At 48.2% G+C, this 26,652-nt stretch overlaps 1 protein-coding gene across 1 annotated transcript in view; it reads right to left on the bottom strand.

The window, feature by feature from the left end:
• Positions 1-26,652, bottom strand: part of PTPRN2 (protein tyrosine phosphatase receptor type N2) — a 2,458,064-nt gene that overhangs the window by 1,490,061 nt on the left and 941,351 nt on the right. Inside the window, exon 6 of the mRNA XM_078663270.1 lies at positions 12,867-13,305. Coding sequence (XP_078519396.1) covers positions 12,867-13,305 — 439 coding nt within the window. The remainder of the gene's footprint in view (positions 1-12,866; positions 13,306-26,652) is intronic.

The following is a 26,652-nucleotide window of genomic DNA, read 5'->3' on the forward strand; positions in this document are numbered from 1 at the left end:
CCCGTTAGAAGGGAGATTTGACATCAGTTTTATTTGTAGACAAATATGATTGCTTGCCAACTCTATTCTGCTGAGTTTTCTGTTGATGTACGTGTTGTTCTCTGGGATATTGCTGCTTTCTTCATCACTCCATCTGGCTGTTTGGATCTTAGCCCTACAGAACATTTTCCCCTTCAAAATTATTATACAGCGAATAAGTAGGTAAATGTTTGTCCTTCTTTCTGAGCATGGAACATCAGCAAATCCATCAATGTTTTCTCTCTCTTTTGAGCTCTTTTAGGTAGTTGTAGATTATAATATTATGGTCAATAATTAGAAAGTAAAAGTTTAAATCAACAACTTTTGTACCCCCATTACAAAGCTCTGGGACCTTATTATTTACTAAATAGTGCAATACTGGTAAGTATGCAATTATTGTAATTAATTCTTTATCTATTATGTAAGTTAATTAAAACCATAACAATATACCAATAAAACTAAATATATTACAACAAATGTGGTGTACATAATAAGTAAATATGATTCATGGAAGTACTTAACATCCATAAAATATGGGTGTCCAAAATGCTAACATGTGCTCACTGTGGTCTTTAAAATACTTTAGTGTTCTGGACAATCATGAGTACCCTATTCTCTAACCACCACCGCACCGACTGTGGGAAGGGGCTGTCAGGCAGCTACAAAATCTAGGCTTCTTCGGTACATGACTAAAGCTCTTCTCAATAGCCACAGCCTGCATTAGGACCACAGGGATGCAAGGGTTAAATAGGGCTAACAGAAGAATGCAAGGCCTTTGCCAGAATATCAACAAGGGTTGTTAGGCTGAGGTGGAGATTTGCAGGAGGAATGAAAGTCCTCATCAGCAAAACAAAGTGGCAAATGGCTGCATGTTTCCACAACACAAATGTGGCACTGGTGGATGGGGTGACACACATATAGAGATGCACAGTAGGATACATACCCGGTACCCTCGCAGGGGATAGTGGCCTTTACGAATACACATAACAAGAGCTGGTTAGGCTGGCAGTGAAAAGTACAGTTGTGCTTGTGAATGGTCAGTGAAAAGATCCTGACACTGTTCCACTCTTCAGAAAGTCAGACTATAACTTCTGGGTGCCTAAAAACACATGTAATGAGGAACAAAAACTTTTCATGCCAATTGTAACTGGCATACACTTCTATTGGAGGTGAAAGAGTATTTCCTTTTCCTTCTGCTGAAAAGCTTGATTGCCATTTTTTTGCAGATTGTTTAAGTGCTTAATTTGAGATTGTGGTTGCCGGTGCTCGGCACCAGCACTTAATTGTCAGCACCAGGGCCCGTGACAGTCTGCCACAAGGTGGAGCTGTCTGGCTAATTTAGAGATGACCACAACTACAGTTAATCATTACCTCAATATAAATTAAAATAAAATATTATCTGCCACTCAAGCCATTCTTACAGCTTTGGGGGCCTGGAATAGTCCCAACTGGCACACTTGTAGGAGTGTGAATGTACTTGTGTTGTAACTTTCAATGGCGGCGCTGGCAGGGGCAATATGTGGTACAGAGTGCAGTAGCCTCCTGACTAGAGCCCTGCCACTTATTGTTTTGAAAATTAAGAACCACGTACAGTCCTAAGCACATGGTGGTCATCTGTGTAAGCCTCGTGGGCAAACATTGCCAGAAATTAACTTTGAGGTGCATGTTCCCAGTTTTACTAACACAGCTGGCTTAGTGTTGGGTGATAAAAGGCAACACCAACAAAAGCTACTACACAAAAATTATGTGGATCAGAAGGAAGGCATCAAAAGGGCTCTTAGGCCAGCGTATCACGAAAGAAGGAACTGATGAAGGTTAGAGTCACTAGTTCGAGAAGACTAAATAAAAAGAGATTATACATTTGCATATAGACTTCAAGAAAGGACGTGGAATTCGGAATCTGGGAACTGAACATCAAACAGTGGAAGACTTTCAGAGTTCAGACAACTAGATGCACAGAAGTTAGATTGAGTGATTACCTTAGGTTTAAATCATTTTATTAGTGACTGCATATTACTGATTGCATATTTGCATCTAGTGCGCTAGAGTGGTTCACCAGCTCCTGGATCCTCTCGCCCCATCCCTTGCACCTTGCAATAAAAACCCTCCAGTTTCTCCTCCATTTCCTTCACCTTAAGTAGGATCTCAACTCGGCAGTGCAGGAGTTTTTTCCCACCCGGCACAAGGCCAGAATCGTCCATCAGTTTCTAATGATGACACTGTAATGCCCTATGGAGGACCTCCCACAAGGACTAAGGCGGTCCTCCTTTCTCCTTTGATGCCTGATATCACCTGATTATGGTGGGATTCTCTCCCGCCTGCGCACTCTCTGAGTTCACCAGAAAGCTGGCAGCCGGGGCCTTCTTGTAGGCATCTGTCTAGGGTGTAATGCTGCACACATCAGGTCAATCCAGCCCTAGTGGCAGTCAGGGGACCGCAGTGTGGATCGTCCCTGGCAGTTATTTTTATTTCCCATGGGCTCCCCAGCTACCAGCCCATTCTCCAGGCACCTCTCAGTTGATGTGCCCTGGTTAAGCTGCGACACTAAGGAAGTTGGCTTCACCTCAATTCTCCACCAGTGTACTAAGATGGCTGGCACACCCTGCGTGCTGCCAAGACTACAACATGGCCCCAGGATTGTTACTGCCTTCCACATGTGAGCTCCATTCTGTTGGTTTCTGTCTGCATGAGACCACTGATGTCCAGCTGGGGACAGAATTTCATGAGCATCCTCAATGGTTTCCTACTACTCTATTTTTCTCTGTGAGGCTCTAGCAGGCTCAGAGAAGAATTGTGTGTCATAGTAAGTGACCAGTAGGAGCCGATCTGGGGAACCTTTGACACTGTGTCCCATCCTGTACTAATACAAAGGCTAGAGGAGTTGGGAATCAGCAGAGACACGCTCAAATGACTCACAGCCTTCCTAGAGCAAAGAAGCTTCTAAGTTCAAGAGGATGCATAAATCTCTGCAACATAATTACTGAAATGTGGAAATCCACTCGGATCTTCCATAAGCTTCACACGCTTCAATTTGTATGAACGCACACTTGCAGAAATAGAGCAAGCTCATGGGCTAGCCTTAGTCTCCTACGCAGATGAGACACAGATTGTCATCTCACTCAACGCAGAAACTAAAAAAACCTTTAACCAATTAAACACCTCTCTAAAACAAGTTACTCACAGGATATCTATCAGCAGCTTGAAACTGACCAGCGATAAAAAGGAGCTACTGGTCGAAGGAAGCAACCTCTTGTGCTGGTTGGAATTCAACTGAATGGATCGGTCCACTCCCCTCACCTTTCCCTCCAGTCGAGAGCCTGGGATTCTGGATCAATGACAGGCTAACCATGGAGGTTCGGGCCATGAAACTGGCCACATGCTGCTTCGGACTACTTTGCACCCTGAGGAAACTGTTAAGCTGGCTCCCCGCCCCACTCTGCAGACTGGTGGTGCGGGGACTAATTAACGACTGGACTACGGAAACTCCCTCTACTTAGGGAGTAAGTAATATGTCAGTAATTGACTACAGGTGATCCAAAACGTTGCAGCGCAGATTCTCTATGAAATTCCTAAGCAAAGGGCCCCAGCTCATACAACGCCTGATGACTCCTTACACGCCGAAAAGAACACCGAGATCAGAGGGTCACAATCTCTTTCTGGTCTCAAGGATCAAAAGAAAAAGATGCAGGACGGGGCATGCTATGACCTACCAATACGTGGGAGCACTGATGTTATAAAAAACTATGTGTCACACAGGAAGGTGAGTAGAAGGGTCAGGAGTGAGTGGAGTAGTGAGTTTAAAAGTACCTGGCTCTGATAGACTAAAAAACTTTACTATTCCTGGGAGCTGGTACTGTTAAAAAGATGGGTGGATAGTGCTTTAATGGGCAACCCCTCCTTTGTACGTCTACATGTTTCGAAGCGCTGAGGCTTCTTCTTCAGGACTATGCAAGATCTCTTCTGTACTCACTCTATCATTGAGCACATAGACGCAAATATACTCACACATACACACGCTGTCTCACAAACACACACTCTCACCCACACGGACACAGCATTTTAAAGCATTTTTACTCACCTTGCTGCCTGCAAAAGTCACTTTTGGACTCCTGCTGATTCCTGCTTCCAGTGCTGCAGCATGAAATTGAAACTTCGAAACTGTGCAGTCGCAGGTTCCGGCTATCAGTCTCTACTCTTTCACCCCACCCTTTCTCAACTCTGTGACGAGTAGGGAAAGGGGTGGGGTGACAGGGTGACGGGTGTATTGCCACTGACACGGCAAAGCTTAAGCCTGCAATGCCCATGGCTGGATGTATGACGTTACAACGCATGCTTTTACCACGCATGCTGTTACAACGCAGTTTTTACAACGCAAACCTTTACAATGCATAGCGCTTTGGGGTGCTGGATAGTGAATAGTTTAATTTACTATTCCAACTCCAGTCCCCGTGGACACTAGGGAAGGTGTTGGATAGTAAATTAAATCTATTCCCTATCCTAGAGCGCCCCCCAGCGCAATGCGTTGTAATGGTTTTCGTTGTAAAACCTGCGTTGTAAAAGCACTGCGTTGTAAAAGTTTTGTTGTAAAGGATGTTTCCCCCCATGGCTATCTTCAACTGTAATGCTTAATGACGACACAGTTGGGGGAGGCGCTCAGGCGTTCCAGGGCCCTGAGGCTAGGGCTCACCAGCCCTGGGCAACCTCTCTGATGGCTGGTGCTGGCGCCTTTGTGCTCCTGTGCCAGCCATGAGACCGTATCACAACAAGCTGCATCAGGCAGTTGCCGGTGACCATTTTTTTCACTATACCAAGACAAAATGATAGATTATTATTCACTCTTGGCATAATAAAAATGGGCCAGTAAGCATGGGGAGCATAGCCCTGGAGCCCATAAGAAGGAACCGCTACTGTTAAATGGTGATGTATTCTTGTCTCCTTCACAACTAATTGTAATAAAATACATGGCGCTTTTTATAGGCTTGTTTTTAAAAAAAGCATTCCTAGTAAAACGGGGCACCAACGAATATTTTTTATACCTAGTGTTTTTTTCGTTGCAAACATAAGGCAGCCATATTTAAGTGAAGGCGTGTTTTCTTTTTTCGCTTTATGTTTTTTAGCATATGCTTGCCACAAAAGAAATAAAAATAACCATTGTTCCAGTTTTCCGGGCACAGTAATACTGCCTTTGCTAATGCGTGTTCTTCCATTGTAGGTAAATTAATACAGCGCTACCAGAATGAAAAAGGAATGTGCACTACAGATGTAGAGCTTTGTAGACTGAATCATTGGTATGTATGTATGACCATGGACCATGTGCCCTTCTGTTAATGGGGCTCCACTTACAGAACTGTACTATGAAAAGCACACACAGCTTTCAAGTGTACTTCAATGCTGTTAGTGATAATGTGCAAGCCTGGCCAACTTTCCTTTACGCCAGCATAATCACAGGTAATTTTTGGCATTTTGCGTAATGCTCGTTACCCGATCTGCCCAAAATGACACCTTGGGGCCTTAAAGAAAATTCGGGTAAAAAAATCCTATTGGGCAAGCATGGGAACAAAGTGAATGGCCAGAACACGCATGGCTATGCACTTCTGCTTTATGTTCTATTTTATTAACATCTTTGCACCCAAAACAGACGTGAGTGTAGTGTCCTGTGTTCGGGCCTACCAATGACGAGACACAGACACGCTGTGTTAACTTTAGTGGCCATCTTTTCGCTGAACCACGCCTAGGTCACCAGGCTCTTTATTGGCTTTCCCTACGTGCTGGCCGAGCGTACGTTGGACCAGCCTAATGTGTTGACGCTGTGGGGGTTTCATGGGGCTACACCCTTTACAATAACGCTCTGGGTGGACTGGCCCATTCAGGGCCACATTACATTCCTCCTTTGCCTAAGGAATAAACAAAACCAAACTGTGTACACAACACAACATTATAACTGTAAACATCAGTCTCTGACAGGTAACACATTCGTGAAACAGTCTTACTTGGTTCGCCTGGACTTCTCCGGCTCACAGGGGTCGACAGCGGTCCACAAAGTCCTGGTACTTCTGAGATGGTCGAGGATGGGGCGGCAGGTTGTACCGGCTCTGACTGTTCCTGGCTGAAGGGGTCAGAGGCACATCAGCTTGGCTTCCGATATCTTGGGCTGGCTGCCCACATCGGCAAACCTGGCTTTGGGGTTCTTCGGGAGCATGGGTGCTTCAGCTGGCATCTCCGCTGACAGACGTGGGATGGTCACTATCTTCTGTTGGTTCCTTTGGATTGTCCAGATCCATGGTGTTAGATCCGTCGAGCACTGGGAAATCCTCAGACTCGTCGGCCGGGACCTTCTTGAAGAATGATACATTCCAGGTTACTTTCTCATGTCCCCGGTAAGCTGTCACCATTGTGCCCTTGACATCTGTTACTGTCCATGGATCCAGCTCGAACGGCATCCTGAACTTCTCGCCAGGGTGACGATCTCGCACGAGCACTTGGTCACCTATTATGATGGTGCTCTCGGCGGCATGTCTTCTCCGTGAGGCATCTTGATTGGTTTTCGTCCGCCGTGCTAGCGACTGGTTCGGAGGGTCTGGGGATTCTGTCCACACCGGATGGTGTGGGATGGTGTCCGTCCGACCAAAGCATAGGCGGCTCGGGGAGATTCCAATGGTGCAGTGGGGTGTGAGACGATATTCCCGAAGGAACTTGTACAAAGCTTGCTCCAGACCGTGACCATCGGCCAGGGCTATTTGGATTGTTTTATTTAGAGTACGCATTAGCCGATCCACTTCTCCATGGGACCACCTGGGGGTTACTCGGCGATGTTTGATTCGGTGGAACGCAAGGTAGTCTGAAAGTTCTGCGCTGGTGAACGGCGGGCCATTATCCCTTCGGAGTTCACCAATCAGGCCGTGGGTTGCAGTGACCTTTTCAAGTTTAAGGATGAAGTCTCCAGCTGCTGTGGAGAAGATGATTTCGACCTCTGGGTACCTTGAAAAATCATCTACGATTACCAGCATATACTTTCCTCCGGGTAGGCTGCCGAAATCCGCACTAGCCTTTTCCCATGGGGAGGTGGGACCTGCTTCAGTGATGACTGGTGCGGGTCGACTGGGAATGCTGGTAGCTAGGCACACCGGGCAGCGCTGGATGGTTGACTTGACCTGTTGATCGAGACCCGGAAACCAGACCTTGCTCCTGAGGCGGTCCTTTGACTTCACGATCCCTTGGTGCGCTCCATGTGCGAGGAGGGCGGCCTGGTGAGTCGGGCACCCTGGTAGGACAAGGCGAGGGCCTCTCAGAAGGCAACCATCGGTGGACACTGATAGTTTGTGGCGCACTTGTTGTTGGGCTTTCTGGGTGGCCTGTGCTTCTGCGGTGCGAAACGACACTGGGTTTTGGAGCGGTCTTCAATCTCCTGAGGAGAGTGCCCGGAGGGCGATCTGGAGGCAGTCGTCTTCCTTGGTGGCCTGTACCACTTCTGCTAGCAAGATCGGGAGGGGCCTGGACCGTTCGATGATCATTCACACGTATTCCTCAGTGGCTGTCGCTTCTGCCACTTCTGGCTCAGTGACTGGTCTGGCGTGCCTGGACAGGAAGCCAGCTGGGTTGCGGGTGCCTGGTCTGTAATCCACAGTGAATTGAAACTCTTAGAGCTGTAGTACCCATTTTTCTATCCTCTGGGGAGGACGTAATGAGGACCCCTGAAAGAGTGGAATGAGGGGTTTGTGGTCCATCACTACCATGAATGGGTGTCCCTACAGATAGATGTGAAAGTGGCGACAACCCCACAAAATTGCAATGAACTCTTTTTCGATTTGAGAGTAGCGCTGTTCCTTTGGCGTGAGAGTCCTGCTGGCGTAGGCGACAAGGGCCCATTCTCCACAAGCCTGTTGTTGGGCCAGAACTGCTCCCATGCCTGTTGGGCTGGCATCTACCACCAGCTGGGACTCATGTCAGCTGAGAGGGCATCTTTTGTCCTTTGGAATGCCTCTTCTTGCCCGGTCTCTCACACCCAGTGGCTGGTGGCCTTAGTGAGGTCCCGAAGAGGGCCAGTCAGGTCCGATAGATTCTTGATAAAACGTCCACAATACGTGAACATGCCCAAGAAGCTGCAGACTCAGGACACAGACGTCGGGGTTGGAGCGTCTTGAATGTCTTTTACTTTGTCCGGGTCTGGGCCAATGCCTTTGTCAGAGAAGCGGTATCCAAAAAAACTGATCTGATGTCTCTCCTCAGGAATTTGCACTTCTCTCAGTGGAGGGTTAGGCCACTGTCACTGAGCCGGGTGAATACTGCTTGGAGGCTTTGGATGTGCTCCTCCAGAGTGGGCGCATGCACGAGAATGTCATCGCTGACGTGGGTGACACCGTCCAGTCCTTGGAGGACATTCCTGACTATTTCTTGGAAAACCTCGGCAGCGCTGGAGATTCCAAAGTTGAGGCGGGTGTAGCGCCAGAGCCCTGCATGGGTGGAGAATGTCGTGATTGAGCGAGAGTCCGGATGGAGAGGAATCTGGTGGTATCCAGAGCGGAGGTCCTTTTTCGAGAACCTCTTGGAGCCGGACAGTACCCCGATGATGTCGTCCACCTTCGGGGTCAAATGGCGCTCGCGCTTGATGGCGAGGTTCGGGATTCTCATGTCCACACAGATGCGGAATGCGTCTGGCTGTTTTGGCTTCTTGGCGACGACAATGCGTGACATCCGCGGGGTAGGGCTCGCACCCGTTCGATGATCCCGGCTTTCTCCAGAAGACGCAGCGCCGCCTCTACTTTGGGGCGGATATGGAAAGCAATCTTCCAGTGGTGGAGAGAAATCGGGGCGACTAACTTGTCGATGTGTAGGCGGATTGCAGGGCCTTTCAGGCATCCGATTCCCTCGCAGAGTGTTCCGAACCCTTGCAACAGGCAGTTCAGGTCGTTGGCCTGTACGGTGAATGCAAAATGAATCCGGTTGAGATCCTGTGCAGTCCTGCAGCCTAGCAGAAACCCGGAGCCTTCTTGGGATACATACACTTTGGCTTGCTGGTGGGCAGTTTCGTGAGAGAGATCGGCTTGGAATACTCTGCACAGCCTGAGCAGATATTTGGTGCCGTAGGCGTAGACCTGGACCCTGGTGGGGTGGAGCGTTGGAGGATTTGGTAGACTCCTGTAGACGCTAGCTGCCATGAGGTTGATGGTGGCTCCAGTGTCAATGAGGGCTTCTACTGCTTGATCTTGTACTTTGACGTTGCACATGGGTGTAGTAGGTTGAGTGGCAGATAGAGTGTTCAGCATCCTGACCACGAGAACAGTGGCAGCCTCGGCTTCATCGTCACCCATGTCGCTGCTTGCTGGACCATTCTGGGGTGTTTTGAATGCGCGGACTCTCCGAGGCGGGCCAGTCTGTCTTCTTCTTGGTGTGGATCGACACATTTTAGAGAAGTGATTTATTTTTCCGCAGGCACTGCAAGTTTTGCCTTGCGCAGGGCAGGCTCCGTCGTGGGGTGAAGGGCCTCCGCACCATCCGCAGGGGCGGCTGCGCGAGCTCTGCGTGGGCGTGGCTGTCTTCGGCCGTGTGGTTCGTGGCCGTGATTCCTTGGCGTCGGTACGGAGGGCGCACACCGGTTCCTCTTTGATGGCAGCAGCTGGTTTAGGGTCCAAGTGTGGCGCCCTGGCTTTTGACAGTTCTTTGGAGCGGCTGAGTGTTAAGATGTCCCTCATCCGCATATTGTGTTCCTGCAGGACCCTTTTGCGCAGTTTTGTGGACGCACAGCCCTGAATGAACTGGGCTGGCACCTCGTCGTCTTCATCAGGGAGGGTGCAGGTGCTCGTTAGTTCCTTCAGCCTGGCGTAGAACACGTCCACAGACTCCTCTGGGAGCTGGCGGGCCTGGCGGAGCAGGAAGCATTCGTATTCAGGGCTTTTGAACAGCTCGAAATAGGCCGTAATGGCGTCTCGCATCGTGGCGTAGTTCCTGGGTGGACTGGCCTCCCTTACCCGCTTGGAGATCTTATGGATGTCTACCCTGCCTAGAAGGAGAAGCATGGGCCTCTGTCATGGGGCTGCGATGTCCGCTGCGTCGCAGAAATTCTCCAGGCATTCCACTCATGCCTTTCAGCGCGCTGCCTGGGGGGGCGGGGGCCCGTGATGGTGAAGGGCTTGAGCGGGGGAACTGTGGCCATGCTGGCGTGGGCGCAGGTGTAGCCAAGGTGGCAAAAGTGGCGTCGGGATGCACGTCAGTGGAGAAACTCCCGGTTGGCCAGGCTCTGTGCGTAGGCAGGTGGGGCTACCGCAGGCGTGTGGCTCCGACAAGGCGCTGGTGGGCTGGCACGACCACAAGGCAGGGGCAGTGCGAGTACGGGCGTGGTCAGGCTGCCCAGGAGCTTCCAGTGCCGCTGGACGTGGGCACGTCGAGGCCTAGTGCCGCGTGGTGCAGGCACACAGGCAGGTGTTGAAATGTCTTTTAGTGCTCCCCTGGATGAAATGGCGGTGGATGGTACTGCAGGCAGGGCCAGGCCTCAACACATGCTCCAGCACTGGACACATAGCACTCAAGGTGCTAGAATGGGGGCCACAGCGGATTGGTGGGCACTCGCGTGCTCACCTGAGCACTTTGGAAGTCATCACCAGCGTGCGGGGGCTGCGCAGCAGGCAGGCTCCGTGGTAAGCTGCAAATGCGTGTGCAGCCGGCACCGAAGCTTCAGAGATTCCCGGCAGCAGGGCCAGGAGATTGCGGCACCGGGCAGCACGCAAGGGCTTCGCGGCAGTGGGAGGCAGGATGCAGGCCTCGTGGCGCAGCCTCGTGTGATGAGCCCACCGGGGTGAAACAGGTGCCATAGGAGGCGCAGCAGGGGCGCTCCTGCGAGGAGTTTGCTGGCGGCAGGTACGGGGCTGCAGCGTGGGTCGGCGGGATGGCGAGACCACCTTTGTCGCCAGTGTATTGTCCTGTGTTCGGGCCTACCAATGACGAGACACAGACACGCTGTGTTAACATTAGTGGCCAGCTTCTCGCTGAACCACGCCCAGGTCACCAGGCTCTTGATTGGCTTCCCCTACGTGCTGGCCGAGCGTACGCTGGACCAGCCTAATGTGGTGATGCTGTGAGGGTTTCATGGGGCTACACCCCTTACAATACCGCTCTGGGTGGACTAGCAAATTCAGGGCGACCTTACAGTGAGTATGCACTTCGCACTAAAATATAGCGCTAAATGCCTGAATCCAAATTGCTTCATTTTTCTGAAGTTTCCAGAAATTACAGAAAAGGAAATGATGTGAATTGCACACCCCTCTGAACAGGCGCATTTCCCCGTTATATTGCTTTAGCTTTTGCAGCTCTCGTCGAGTTGGCTTTTGTTATGATGGTGCTCAGGCCTAGATGGAGGTAGCGGATCGTGGAACTCCGCAAAGTGACATAAAACCTCCGTGGAGTTCTGGTTGATGGTGAAGCATCACCTACAATTTCCATACCCTCATAGTGGAGCGATATTTGTCTTTGCACTGTAAAAGCTATTTCAGGAGGTGCTTCACATCAATTATAACACCGGAAGCTCGAGTGATAAAGATGGCTAACAATGTCAGGCAGTGCTAAATTATGTTATGGGAATTCGATCACCACTATCCTCAAAGTTAAATCTCAGCAATGCTTTGCCATTATCTTAGTTCCTTGAGACGGCCTCAAAGCAAAAAGCAGCCCAGATACAAACTGTACAGCGTCTGGGTTGAAAATGTTTAGCATATAACCGGATGTACCAAAAAAAGAGGCAATATTTGTATCTTAATCGTATTCAACATATAAGTGTATGTCGGTCTCATTCCGAGTTGGCTGTAAAGTGGATGACGAAAAAAAAAATTGCCACCCTATTTTAACTTTTCTCCTATTAGGTGCTTAGTGCAAATAGTTCTCCAGATTTTTACTCGGACAATATAGAGCAGAAATTTTAAAATCAGGTACTAAAACAGATACAAAAACACCGTACGATTACCGCAAAATCAATAATTGGGCACAACAAATCTAGAAATGTTTCTAAATCCTGAAAAACTATTGATGATATAAATATATATGATCCCAAACTAATAGTAGTAATAACTTTATAGTTTGCACTGCACACCATTTTCTGCAACAGGCATTTAGCTCTGTAATTGTCAGGCATTCAAAACATCCACAGTATCTAATTGTGAAGCAAATTATTCAAAATAGAAGTGTAATGATCCTCTATTTAAAGGCACATTACGAACCTGTCATTCACACTAACCGTTTGCTATTTGTCCCTTGTCAGTCTCTAATATTATTTCCATTACAAATTCGGGGCTACTGGTATTGTGCACAATATTGCCTGCCTATTCTTAATTACTGGAAGCAGCAGATACATTGAGAACTACTACTAGAGGAAATACCATAAAAACGGTGCAAGATGATACAGTGTAAGAGAGTGGAGAAATGTGTAAACTTGGCTGCACTTGGTACCCTCCATGCACCTCTGAGTCCATGACTCCATAAAGAAACAAAGCATTATGCCTCATTCCTCACTTTGATTATATAAATCTAAGGTGAATTAACATATCCTTGTAACATAAGGCAGGAATACTTTATCGCATATGTTATTGCAAGAGTTCCATGCATAAATAAGTTACAATCAGTCAGATGGGTAACAAAGTACATTGCACATTATAATTGATACAGGAAGCCACGCTAAGGCATATGTGATGTATACTGCTAGCATACTATTGTATGCTAACATTTTGGTCTTCAAACACAAGGAAAACAGTGAATTTCTAAGTGGTTTTACCACCTGGCCTTGGATCAGGAGCACATATAATACACAAGAAGCCAATGAAATAATACTTTAAGGATATTGAGCATATGCTATAAAGGTACATTACCGTCCACTGCGCTGAGAGGGTCCTTTTTAAGCCCTTGTCGAGAGTTTGGTTTGTAAATAAACGCTCCGACGTTAGGTCTTGATAGCACCCTGGAACCAGGTCTCTGAGCTCCGTCGAATGAGTTGATCTGAGATGGACGGAATCGATGAGGATAAGGATAGGAGACTTTTGCCCAGTTATTTGCATTTTGGGTATCCAAGTTCTGAGTCAGCGTATTTTGTGAAAGATACGCCTTTAACGCTTCTATGAGCGACTTTCTGTCAACCTCAGCCTTTGATGGAGTTGGTGGCTTCTCAGGTGGAGGCTGATTAAAAGTCTTGGATTGGACACTTTCAGGATACGTCTGGAGCGGTATAGGTCTGAAAACCAAAGATGGTGCTTTTCCTTGAGGTTCTGGTCTTACGAAGTCAATGAAGTGATTTGGAGGAATATTGTTCTTCTAAGGGAAAAAAATGAATATGTTTTATAACTGTAGCCATGCATGCAAAATAATCCTGATGATAGGTGTCAACTCAAAATGATTATAGTCAACTTAACAAAGGCAAAAGGACATATTGAGATTATCTTATCTAAGATCACTATGGATCAATATTAGTGTCATTTTTCACAATGGCATCACATAATAAAAATGTAATGTTAACGGAAAGTTCTTAGTTCCAAATCTGCATTATTTTGCTACCCAAGCCTGAGCAAGCTGTGCAATTCTATTTTCTCAGGCACTTTGCTTTCGTATTGCTGGGAGTCCTCTTATGGTGCAATCATATTGCAAGAAACTATCAATATTATTCATCGATTTATATCAGCAAACAGAATCATGAAGTGAACCATTTTAACGTCATTAGATTCTCTCCACACCATGTGGAGAAGACAATTTTACAGATTTTGTATATGAAGCAAGACCAACCCCCATAAGGTGCTTTTATTCATGTGCTATGATATCAATTGCTTTTGTTTACATTACACCCAAGTTTCACACCTCAAGATATTCTTTAATAGTGTATGCAACACTATATTTATGTCAGCAATCAAAAATGCAAGGATGATAAACTTGCAATGGCCTCCCTCTGCCCCAGGATACTTATTTAAAAACATTCTGCTGCATCCTTGATTTACAAATATTTTCAGACATATTCTCCATGTGGACATTTTCCCAACTGCCTAACTATTTCTGCAGAAGAGCATAGTTCAGTGCCAGGCACAATTGTGTCCACTGGGCATAAAGGCTCTGTGGTCAATAACCAGGGAACAACGGCCTCTGTAGCCCCTCTTCAGGAGTTGCATGGTGTCCACTAGTGACAAGCAACTACATGCAGTTAGGTTTGTGTAGCTACCACCAATGCGCCCTGCCCACACTAAGTAAAATGCTGATCAATTTCTGGGCAGCATGGCCCATCCACTGCTTGAACCTTAATGCTGAACTTGCATTTGGGCAGTGTGCTGCATTCGATGACTCCTAGTGCTGCACTGTGGTTCTTTCCTCCTGCCTAGGTGCCTTAGCTGGGCGGGAGACATTGAAGGCATCCACAGTGCGAACTCTGATTACCTGAAATCAGCAGTGTTCCACTACTGTGGGGTGTTCGTACAGGCTCTAGCATGGTGGAAGATGTTCATGGCTGTTTCTTAGCAGCAAGAAGCTCTTGCAAGAAGAGACCCTACTTGCTGGGAAACAGTACATAAGCAGTAACATCACCTTGTAGAGCAGTCATGTAAAGATAATGGAGGCGTGAAAAGTAAAAGAGAAACACCAAAATATATATACGCCATATAGGAACAGAAGGATGACATGCTCACTACTAGTAGGTATGACTTGCAGACCATGATTGCTGAGGTAGTGAAGGCATCCTTGGTGAATTCCACAGAGGAAAACATTATCAAGAATGTTCAGAGGGGAAGTATGTCCAGGGTCCTCAGTTACAGGTGATGCAAAAGCATGTAAGAGAGCTGCCTAGTTTTCCATCTAAAGAAATGGTACAGGATGACTTCTTGGCCCAGTGCTATTATCCCCCTGCAGCTGACTTGCCCCTTCAAGAGGTGGTAAATAATATGGCGCTTAAAGACTGGAAGGAGATTGATAAATCCATGTTCTGTGTTTTTCATCAAAAAGATATCTTTTGGAGAGTTATGAAATGTTTAGCAGATTTTGAAAGTGGATTATCTTCATGAAAATGTGATGTCCTCCTCATCTTTAGCATCTGAGAAATCAAGCTTACCATATCCAATACACAGAAAAGTGGAAGGCGCATTAAAAAGGTTATATGCACCTTCAAATGTTTTATTGAGGGTGGAATCCATGCAGCATATTTAACTCAGGCTTCAATGAAAACTCCAGACCACAGATCTCTCATATCCAACAAAAAGCTGCAAAATATTGACTACCAGTGCTCTATCATGGGACGAACAGGAAAACAACTTTTTTCCTCAATGGGAAATTCTTGTAAAGAACAAATGGGGTTCTATCCTTCGAGGATTATTTGATAGAATTCAACTGTCCTCTCATGTAAAGTTGGTTGGTGAGACCTCTGTTATCAAAGATCGGACACAAGAAGCAAGCAATGATGGCAGAATTAAAGGATCTCCTAGAGAAAGGAGCAATAGAGCCAGTCTCAAGATCAGACTGGTTTCAATGCTTATATTCAATATTATTTATAGCTCCAGAGGTCTGAAGGCCGTGAACAAATTTGTCCTATAAGTTCTCTTCAAGATGCTTACCTTTCAGCCAATCATCCCTTTAGTTTTAAAAGGATACTTTATGATAACCTTGGACTTACAAGAGGCATACTTGCATGTATCAATACATTCAGGCAGTCAGAGATATCTCTGATTTCTGATGGTGAATCACCACTTTGAATTTCAAAGATCTCCCTTTTGGACTTGCTTCGTCCCAGAGGGTCTTTATGATTTATTTAGCTCCAGGGGTTCCAACTTTGCAGTTAGAGGGGGATCACATTTTGACATATCTTAACCATTTGTTAATATCTGCTTCTTCTTTCTGTCAGGCTGAAAAGAAGGGGAGAATAGAGTGTCAAGTCTTGGAGTCACTGGGTTTACTAATCCCCCTTCCGAAATTGCAACTAAAACGGGAGCAGCAGAGATAGTTTATGGGTACCCTCTTGGACTTGTAGAACAGAGAGAGTTTCTCCTAGAAGAGAGGAGAATAAAGTTGCTCAATCGGGTGTCCCATCTGTTAGCTGTTACAAATGCTTCAGCTCATTTCTCCTTAACAGTACAGGGATTAATGGGATATGCAAAGACTGTTGTTCCATGGGCTCGATATCACCTAAAACCCATAGTCAAGCATTTGTGACTGCATTGGTATCCAGTTTCCCTGGATTTCGAACAGATTTCGAACAGCTGATTCTGGTCTCATCAGAGATAAATCAAGATCTCCAGTGGTAGTTGGTTATGGAAAACCTATAAAAGGGAGTCCCTAAGCAAAACCCTTTTCCTCTCCCATTTATAATTTCCACAGATACATGCCTATGGTTAATGTTAATGTTAATGTTAATGTTAAAAGAACTTGTTAAGCGTGCTAACACCGATTGGTTTCCTGGCGCTATAGAAAGACAGAGAGCGGGTACGGAGGGTTTTAGATGTGTGCTTGAGTTAGTGATAAGCTTGTTTATAGAGCCAGGTTTTAAGTGCTCTTCTGAATGTCATGAGGTCCGGACAGGTCCGGATCTTAAGGGGAAAGGAATTCCACAGACGAGGGTCCAGTGTCGCAAATCGACAGCCACCAGTGCGCTTACGTTTGAAGGAAGGTGTATGTAGAAGGCCAAGATGGGCTGAGCGCAAATTGCGGGAAGGGGTATGCCTCATTATAAGTTTGTCAATTAATTTGGGACTCTTACAGTGAAGGGATTTGAAAATCATGCAGCCTGTTTTGAAGGAGCAACGCTGGGCCATGGGGAGCCAATGGAGTTTCATAAGCAATGAGGTGGCAGCTTGCCAACTAGGTTGGCTCAGAATCAGTCTGGCTGCATAGTTTTGCACCATCTGAAGTCGTTTCAGCAAGTACAGAGGTATGCCCAGGTAGATAGAATTCGCATAGTCCAGATGGGACAGCACCGTGGCTATCACTACCTGGGTGATGGCCTCCGATGTTAGGAAGCGCCGAACCTTCCTAATTTTCCTAAGTTGGAAAAAACACTTGGAGACCACCTGGCCCACTTGAGTTTTCAGTGAGAGATCACTATTTAAGTTGACTCCGAGTGTCTTTGCCGACGAAGAGGGAGCTGGAGCTGGGCCCATTTCTAGCGGCCAATAGTGCGGGCCCTAGTATTTGACATTGTCCCCTGTGAGTACCAGCTCAGTCTTACCCGGGTTCGATTTCAGATGATTTTGATCCATCCAGGCTTGGATGTACCTCATGGTCGACTGAAAACTGGAGATGGAGATATCAGAGTTGTCTATTGTAAAAAGCAGTTGTAGGTCGTCTGCATAATTGAAGACCGTCACTTGTCTATCTCTGAGGGCGTGGATTAAGGGAAAAATATAGAGATTGAACAAGTGAGGGGACAGGGAGGAGCCCTGTGGGACGCCACAAGCAATAGTCTGTTTAGGGGCAACCAGATCTCCAAGACGGACTGCTTGAGATCTGTTCTCCAGAAAAGATTTCAGCCAGCTGACCGCTGTGCCCTGGACGCCGGCCTGGATGACACGGTCGATCAAAATGATGTGATCGACCGTGTCAAATGCGGCCGAAAGATCCAGAAGCACCAGGGCCTGGGGAGAGCAGTTGTCTGCACAGTCACGGAGAGTATCTAGAACCGTGAACAGCACCGCCTCCGTTGAATGGGCGGGCCGAAACCCTGCCTGATGGGGCTCGAGGTAATTTGTTTCCTCCAGAAAGTTGGACAGACATCTGGCTACGTGGACCTCCATCACCTTTGATAAGAAAGGGAGCAGGGAAATAGGGCGGTAGTTTGCCTTACATGTTGGATCAGCCCCCGTCGCTTCCTTAAATGCTAGTGACACTTGTCCCGATGTTAAGGAGTCGTTCAGGAGGGTGGCGGCGGGGTCAGGGAGAGCAGAGAAGCAGTCTTTTAGAATATGGGGGGGCAACTGTCTGAGGGGGCACCAGATTTAACTCTTACTAGAAGCTCTTGGAATTGCTCTGGGGTGATAGGAGGGAAACTACTAAGAATATTAATATGGTGGTCTGGGGTTACCTCTAGATTTGATGCAGATAAAAAAGTTCTTGAACAAAGTTGGGAAAGTTACGTAAGCAACAACTATGGCTTTGTTGTATACAATAGAGAAAATGATTCAGGACTGAAATGATAAGGCACTGAAAGAACTATAACGAGTCTCTTTGAAGTTACATCAAAGGCTTTATTTAAGCAGTGGTATGCTGCAGAGCTAAAAAACTATTTGTTCACAATGAGGATGAGGACAAAAATGGACAGCCTGATAGTGACCCGTCTCAGCACCCGCTTTTTAGAACTGCAGGTGCTGAGCCACGGCAGACCCAGACCTATTAAAGCCCTGCTCAGCCCTGTTCATAAACAAGAGTTTTGAATCTTGCTCAGCATATTTTTCCCGTTACAAATACCCAAATAAGTTTCCTGTTTTACTCAGTTTAACTTTAGTTTCATGTAATACTTTTCTTACTTGAAAAGCGCTTGCCTTAAGTTATTTTGTTTTAGGTTTAGTAATTGCATCTTCCTTTATCAAATTATCTTATTCTACTTTAGCATGCAATCAAATTTGTTTCAAATCTCAGCAGGTTCCTGGGGAGGAAACTGAGTAGGAGTGCAACATTAAACTGCTTCAATGATAAATAAACCAGTGGCAGAGCCCAAGGTATTGTTCTGGAGGCCACTGCAGCTTGCACTACCGACTGGCACTGCCACATGCCAATATAAATGCTCTCATTAAACATTACACTCCTATAAATGTGAGCGTTTCGACTATACCAGGCCACCCGAGCAGTAAAGAGGATCTAGGGGGCTTATTAGTAAGAAATAGCAATATTTATCGCTAAACGTGGTTAGCGACTATTTTTTTATCGAAGGCTATCGCTGGATATTTTAGCGGCGAAAACATGCTATTAGAAACGTTTTTCTCCATTGTGCTAAAATATCCAGCGATAGCGGAGAAATGCGAGAATATCGTCTCGCATTAATGCCAATGGGGGCTTAATCTGATAATCCACCCCCTGTTGACAATACAGGTAAGTCAACTTTTGAGCAGGCGTTAGTTTATAGCGATAATCGCGCTTAGCGCAATTTTTTTTATCGCTTCGCCTGCCTTGCTAATAGGCGATAGCTGTGTTAGCGACTGTTTTCAATCTCTAACAGTTTGGGTACGCCCACTTTGCATGTCAATAGCGATAAATATCGCTGACATGCAAAGCGGGCCCCAAACCTATAGCTATCGCCTAAAAGCTGTCGCTAACTGCTGTTAGCGACAGCTTGCTAATAGGGCGATAAAAATATTGCCGCTTTAGCAGGAAAAAGTCCTGCTAAAGCGGCGATATTGCCCTTGCTAATATGCCCCTAGATGAGTTCGTTTTTTAAATGTACATGTAATAGTTAAACTGTCTTCAAAAATCAGCATAGTGGTCTGTCGTACGTGCTGTTAACAATTGAATGCCTGTGCCAAGCATCTGCAAACCCTGGCACAAATTAAGCACTGAAATGTGTGCTTAAGAGGGCTATTGCTTACTTAAGGGAAAATGCATCTTCAGCTCAAATTCCTAGCACTGTTTCTATTATTGCCTAAATACAGAATAGCCGTAACCTAGAATGTGCAACATTTCCACTGAACAGGCCCAGTCTTAATGATGTGCAAAGGGGCCAAAGTCGAAAGGAACGTCCAGCTGTAGTTGTGGTACAGGGTGAGGTTCTGTGAATTCTGAACCTGTGGGTTCCATTTTGTGTATGGCAGCCATTTTGTGGTTGCCCTCACATAGGCCGATGATTGTGGCTGAACTAGTCTTTTAAGGACATGTACACCTTAGCTCGAGTTCGTGCTGACTCCTGTTTGACCTGAGTGAACTGACCCTGTTGCCTGAAGCTGACCTTGTTAAACCAGTTCCTGCCCTTTAGCTGATCAAGATTAAGGATCAGAGCACAGGACATTGTACAGTTTGGTATGCACACACAAACCCGCCTTATCCTACTTCTATCTGTTTCTGTTTCTGTTTCTTCTTTTATGGTCTATTTACGATATGGGTTGTGGTCCTTTTTATTATGGGTTTGTCCGGCTTGTCTAAAGAAGAATGTTGGGTTTGTTCAATGATTGATTATGGGCCGGACAACTGTAAAATGGGTTTGTGGTCATGCGATACCTTACGTAATAATACCTATGATTGGACAATTGTAAATAGTGGGTGTTTGTCCTATTGGCTAATGTTTGGCAGACCTTGCATGTCCATGTTAGGCATTTTGCATGCTTGCAAAAGCAAGGACTGCCCCTTACTTTTATGCTGGGTTTTGTAACCCTGAGCATATATAAGGCCTCAGTTCTATGTACTTCTCAGACTACCTCATTCAGTTGCTACGGCTTCTATGTGACGTGGCCGCACTTATTAAATTTAATAAAGATGTCTTTTCATATTTCAGCTACTGTGCCAAGTTCTTTTTTCTATTAGTAAGTATTGCCTGAGAATGAAGATTTCATTTCTTCAAATGGCGCGGCCAACGTGGGCTTCATCAGAGAAGTGACTATCTGTGGGAGTGATCTTGTCAGAGGACTGAAATCTACTGAGGAGGACAGAACAGGATTCTACTAAGGAGGTACTCTGTGCACAGGGATTCTGGAGATTCTTTGTTTCTGCAGCCCAGTATATTTCGGATCTTCCTGACTTTGATCCTCCACATGATGTCACTCCTGACTGAGAACCTTTTTGGCGTGAGTATTCTAAAAAAGACCGTTAGGTCATGTAGAACTTGACAGTTAGAATTTGGATAACCTTTTGATTAGTAAAAATAAGAAGTACAAGTGGGTCGCTCCCACGACTTTGTTTGGTTTCTTGGTTTTGATTTGGTTATTGCAATTACCAAAGCCGAGGGGTTGGTTTCTTGGTTTTGATTTGGTTATTGCAATTATCAAAGCCGAGGGGCTCGTATATTTGCGAGTGTATCATTTTTGATAACCCCTTGAAGTTTGAAGCTAGATTAGTGAGCTATAAGATGCCTGGTCTTAGCAAATTTAGGACTGTAACTTTGGAATTTTGGAATTTGTGTTGGCCAACTTTAGATATGTTTTGGATTTTGGATATACAAATTGCAATTTGTATAGGCAGGTAATGATGAGATTTTTCTCTATTTGGTTTTGTTGAACGGTGCACGTACGAAAAGTACATTAAGCACTACTTTGATTAAAATATTTGCATAATTCTGCAAATATTTTTGGCATGCCTGTTTTCTAAGCTCACATGGAAAAATGTGTTGCTTTTTCTTGGCTGTACCATAGCGTGATGTGAAATTAATTAGCTGGCTCTCCTAGAAGGAATACTTAAATAGGTTTAAGTATACAAACATATTTCTTCCTTGGTGATTTTGTATCCCCAGGGAATTAAAATATGACATAATACAAAACAAGGATCCTTTGTTCTGCGCAATTTTATATAAATGAAGATATGCAGAGCGATTTTTGGTGTTCTGCCAGCCAAAGCTAGTGAATTGAGTGTGTTTTGGCTTCTTGGATATGCAGCAGTCTGTTTTTGCAGTCTTTTGGAACACTATTCAATCAATCAATCATTGACACTTATAGAGCGCGCTACCTACCCGTAGGGTCTCAAGGCGCTGGGGGGGGGGGGGGTGCCGCTACTGCTCGAACAGCCAGGTCTTCAGCTTCTTCCTGAAGGAGAGGTGGTCTTGGGTCAGGCGCAGGTCGGTCGGGAGGGAGTTCCAGGTCTTGGCGGCCAGGTAGGAGAAGGACCTTCCTCCTGTAGTCGCTCTTCGGATGCGGGGGACGGCGGCGAGGGCGTGGTTGGCTGATCGGAGGTGGCGTTTGGGAGCGTAGAAGTTGACTCGGCTGTTGAGGTAGCTCGGGCCTTGGTCGTGTAGGGCTTTGTGTGCGTGGGTGAGGAGGCGGAAGGTGATTCTTTTGTTGACGGGGAGCCAGTGAAGGTCTCTCAGATGTCCGGAGATGTGGCTGGTTCGTGGGATGTCGAGGATGAGTCTGGCTGAGGCGTTCTGGATCCGCTGGAGTCTCTTCTGGAGCTTGGCGGTGGTCCCGGCGTAGAGGGCGTTGCCGTAGTCCAGTCGGCTGGTGACGAGGGCCTGGGTGACGGTCTTCCTGGTCTCGGTGGGGATCCACCAGAAGATCTTCCGTAGCATGCGTAGGATGTTGAAGCACGCCGAGGAGACGTTGTTGACTTGCCTGGTCATGGAGAGGGAGGAGTCCAGGATGAAGCCCAGGTTGCGTGCATGGTCTGTCGGTTTGGGTGCGGTGCCCAGGGCGGGGGGCCACCAGGAGTCGTCCCAGGCGGAGGGTGAGGAGCCCAGGATGAGGACCTCCGTCTTGTCCGAGTTCAGTTTCAGGCGGCTGGTCGTCATCCACTCGGCTACCTCTTTCATCCCTTCGTGCAGGTTGGCTCTGGCGGCGGCGGGGTCGTTCGTCAGGGAGAGGATCAGCTGGGTATCGTCGGCGTAGGAGATTATGCTGAGGTTGTGTTTGCGTACGATGGCCGCGAGGGGGCTCATGTAGACGTTGAAGAGGGTGGGGCTCAGAGATGATCCTTGGGGGACGCCGCAGATGACTTCGGAGGCCTCTGACTTGTACGGTGGTAGGCGGACTCTCTGTGTTCTTCCGTCGAGGAAGGAGATGATCCATTCCAGTGCCTTCCCCTGGATTCCGGCGTTGTTGAGACGCTGCACTAGGGTGTGGTGGCAGACCGTGTCGAAAGCCGCGGAGAGGTCTAGGAGGATGAGGGCCGCTGTTTCTCCATTGTCCATCAGGGTTCGGATGTCATCGGTGGCGGCGATGAGGGCGGTCTCGGTGCTGTGATTGGCTCGGAAGCCGGACTGTGAGGGGTCGAGGGATCCGTTCGTCTCGAGGAAGGCGGCCATCTGCTTGTTGACGGTCTTCTCGATGACTTTGGCTGGAAACGGGAGGAGCGAGATGGGGCTGTAATTCTTGAGGTCGGTGGGGTCCGCTGTTGGTTTCTTGAGTAGAGCGCTGAGTTCGGCGTGCTTCCAGCTCTCCGGGAAGATGGTGGTGTCGAAGGATGTGTTGATGATGTCTCGCAGGTGGGGTGCGATGACAGCGTCGGCCTTGTTGAAGACGTGGTGAGGGCAGGGGTCGGTCGGTGATCCGGAGTGGATGGAGTTCATCGTGCGGATGGTGTCTTCGGTGCTGATCGGGGTCCAGGCGTGGAGGGTGGTGGTGGGGGGTGGTTGTTCGGTCCTGGTGTGCGTTGGTTGGTTGTTGAAGCTGTTGTGTATGTCCGCGATCTTGTTGTGGAAGTATGAAGCGAGGGAGTTGCAGAGGTCTTGCGATGGGGTGATGTCGTTGTTTCCTGCGCTGGGGTTGGAAAGCTCTTTCACGATGTTGAAGAGTTCCTTGCAGTTGTGTGCGTTGTTGTCCAACCGGTCCTTGAATGCTGTTTTCTTGGCGGCGCGGATCAGCTGGTGGTGTTTCCGGGTGGCAAGTTTGAAGGAGGTCCTGTTGTCTGGTGTCGGTTCCCTTCTCCAGGCTTTCTCGAGGGCTCGGCAGTTCTTCTTGGAGCTCTTGAGTTCGTCGGTGAACCATGGGGCCTTCTTGCTGCCGGGTCTGCTAGGCGGGGTCCTCAGTGGGGCGAGTTCGTCCGCGCAGTTGCTGATCCACTTCGTGAGGTTGTCGGCGGCCTGGCTGGGGTTCGCTGAGCTGGCAGGAGGGTGCTGGCTCAGGGAGGTGGCGAGCTGGTCTGCCGTGATCTTGTTCCAGCTTCTGCGGGCGGCCTGTTGCTGGTGTTGGTGGGTCGTTGTTCTCTTGAAGGTGAAGTGGACGCAGCTGTGGTCCGTCCATTGAAGCTCTGTGGCGTGGCTGAAGTCGATGTCTGTGCTGGAAGAGAAGACTGCGTCCAGTGTGTGTCCGGCGAGGTGGGTGGGGGTGGACCCCAGTTGCTTGAGTCCCAGGTTGGCGAGGTTGTCGAGCAGGGTGCTGGTGTTGCGGTCGTTGTTGTTCTCCAGATGGAAGTTGAGGTCTCCCAGGAGGATGTAGTCAGCGGAGGGGAGGGCATGCGGGCTGACGAAGTCGGCGATGTCCTCGCTGAATTGCGTGCGTGGTCCAGGGGGTCGGTAGATCAGGGTGCCTCTGAGGGTGGTGTTCGGGTTGGTGTGGATCTGGAAATGCAGGTGTTCGGCGGTGGTCAGGGTGTTGTCGATGCTGGTCGTAAGACGGATGGTGCTCCTGTGGATGATGGCGATGCCTCCTCCCATCTGGTTGGCGTTTCGGTCCCTCCGGACGATCTTGTAGCCCTCTGGGATGGCGATGGCGATGTCAGGAGCTGACGAGGCGTTCATCCAGGTCTCCGTGAGGAAGGCAACGTCCGGGGCTGTGGCGTCTAGGAGGTTCCAGAGTTCGATGGCGTGTCTGTGGACGGAGCGGGTGTTGAGCAGGATGCACTTGAGGTGGGTGCTGCTGGTGTTCGACTTGGCGGGTGCTGGTGCGGGGCAGGTCCGGGTGCAGGTGAACTTGCAGGCGTGGCAGCTGAAAGGTCCGTGGGTACGTCGTGGAGTAGCTTGGTGGCAGTCTGGAAGTCGGCCGGTGTTGAGTGCGATGAGGGTTGCGGCGGAGTACGTCAGGCGGGTCGGTCGGGGTCCTCGAGGGCCAGGGGTCCTGGCGCTGGGCGCGGTCCGGTCGCGGACGGGCGCAGACGGGCTTACCTTTGGCGCGCCTTCGGCGCACAATCGGCGCGCCCGCTGCGCGTGACCGCTGCGCGTTCGCACGGTCGCCATTTAAGGCGAAGTGCGCGGGTGGGCGGAGCAGCTGGGAGGCGGGAGCGGGGAGGGAACAGAAGAGAAAAGGGGCGTGGCCACAGGCGGTGGCGGGAGGCGGGAAGCGGGGAGGGAGAGCGGAGGGCGGCAAGGTAGGCGGGCAGACAGGAAGGACACTGGACACAGCAAAGAGGATAAAATTACAATTAACAGGCACAAATGGAGGGAAAAATAAGGCAAAAACAGGAAGGAAAAACGATGGTACAGCACAAGGGAATACAGGCACAATAGACGGGCAAAACAGAGGAAAAACAGCTAAAAAAGCGATCGGACGGCACAGAGAAAAACAAGCACAAATTTTGGGCAAAACACTGGCAAAACCAGAGGGGAACGGCCAGGCGTCAGCGAGGCCGGCGGCGAGGCAGAGGGCAGGCAGAGGGAGACACACGCAGCAGCTGGTGGCCGTGCGGCGCGGGGGTGTCCCACAAGTGGGTCACACTCACCTGCGTCGCACGGTCGCCATTTAAGGCCAAGTGCGCGGGTGGGCGGAGCAGCTGGGAGGCGGGAGCGGTGAGGGAACGGAAGAGAAAAGGGGCGTGGCCACAGGCGGTGGCGGGAGGCGGGAAGCGGGGAGGGAGAGCGGAGGGCGGCGAGGTAGGCGGGCAGACAGGAAGGACACTGGACACAGCAAAGAGGATAAAATTACAATTAACAGGCACAAATGGAGGGAAAAATAAGGCAAAAACAGGAAGGAAGAACGATGGTACAGCACAAGGGAATACAGGCACAATAGACGGGCAAAACAGAGGAAAAACAGCTAAAAAAGCGATCGGACGGCACAGAGAAAAACAAGCACAAATTTTGGGCAAAACACTGGCAAAACCAGAGGGGAACGGCCAGGCGTCAGCGAGGCCGGCGGCGAGGCAGAGGGCAGGCAGAGGGAGACACACGCAGCAGCTGGTGGCCGTGCGGCGCGGGGGTGTCCCACAAGTGGGTCACACTCACCTGCGTCGCACGGTCGCCATTTAAGGCCAAGTGCACGGGTGGGCGGAGCAGCTGGGAGGCGGGAGCGGGGAGGGAACAGAAGAGAAAAGGGGCGTGGCCACAGGCGGTGGCGGGAGGCGGGAAGCGGGGAGGGAGAGCGGAGGGCGGCGAGGTAGGCGGGCAGACAGGAAGGACACTGGACACAGCAAAGAGGATAAAATTACAATTAACAGGCACAAATGGAGGGAAAAATAAGGCAAAAACAGGAAGGAAAAACGATGGTACAGCACAAGGGAATACAGGCACAATAGACGGGCAAAACAGAGGAAAAACAGCTAAAAAAGCGATCGGACGGCACAGAGAAAAACAAGCACAAATTTTGGGCAAAACACTGGCAAAACCAGAGGGGAACGGCCAGGCGTCAGCGAGGCCGGCGGCGAGGCAGAGGGCAGGCAGAGGGAGACACACGCAGCAGCTGGTGGTGAGAAGCGTTTCTTAGGGATGCAGCTTGCTTTTATATGTGGTATTATCAAAAATGATTGGGTTTATTAAAAATAATTATTAAATGATGAAAAATAATTATTAAAAATAAGTGCTACAAAATTTGTTTTTTACTATTCATGAAGCTTAATGCTCATACTGTGACCTCCTAGCATTATAATTTAATTTGAGTTGTGTTGCACTACATAATGAGGACATTAGCATATGACATCTCACTTAGCGCAGGCGTAAAAAACTCATTTTTCTAAGGATTTACATGAGATATGTCTAATGTCTAATATCTGTAATGTGTAAAGAACATTCTGAGGATGATTAATATGTAACATACTTATAGGATATTTATTTTTAAGTGTCCCAAATATCAAAGTCGAATTTGGGTATATTTGCCATTTATAATAGCTTTAAAGTGCTTTTAGGCTTCAGTGAATGCATAC

This window comes from Lissotriton helveticus, chromosome 10 (genome assembly GCF_964261635.1).
Source record: "Lissotriton helveticus chromosome 10, aLisHel1.1, whole genome shotgun sequence".
In the NCBI taxonomy this organism is placed as follows: domain Eukaryota; kingdom Metazoa; phylum Chordata; class Amphibia; order Caudata; family Salamandridae; genus Lissotriton; species Lissotriton helveticus.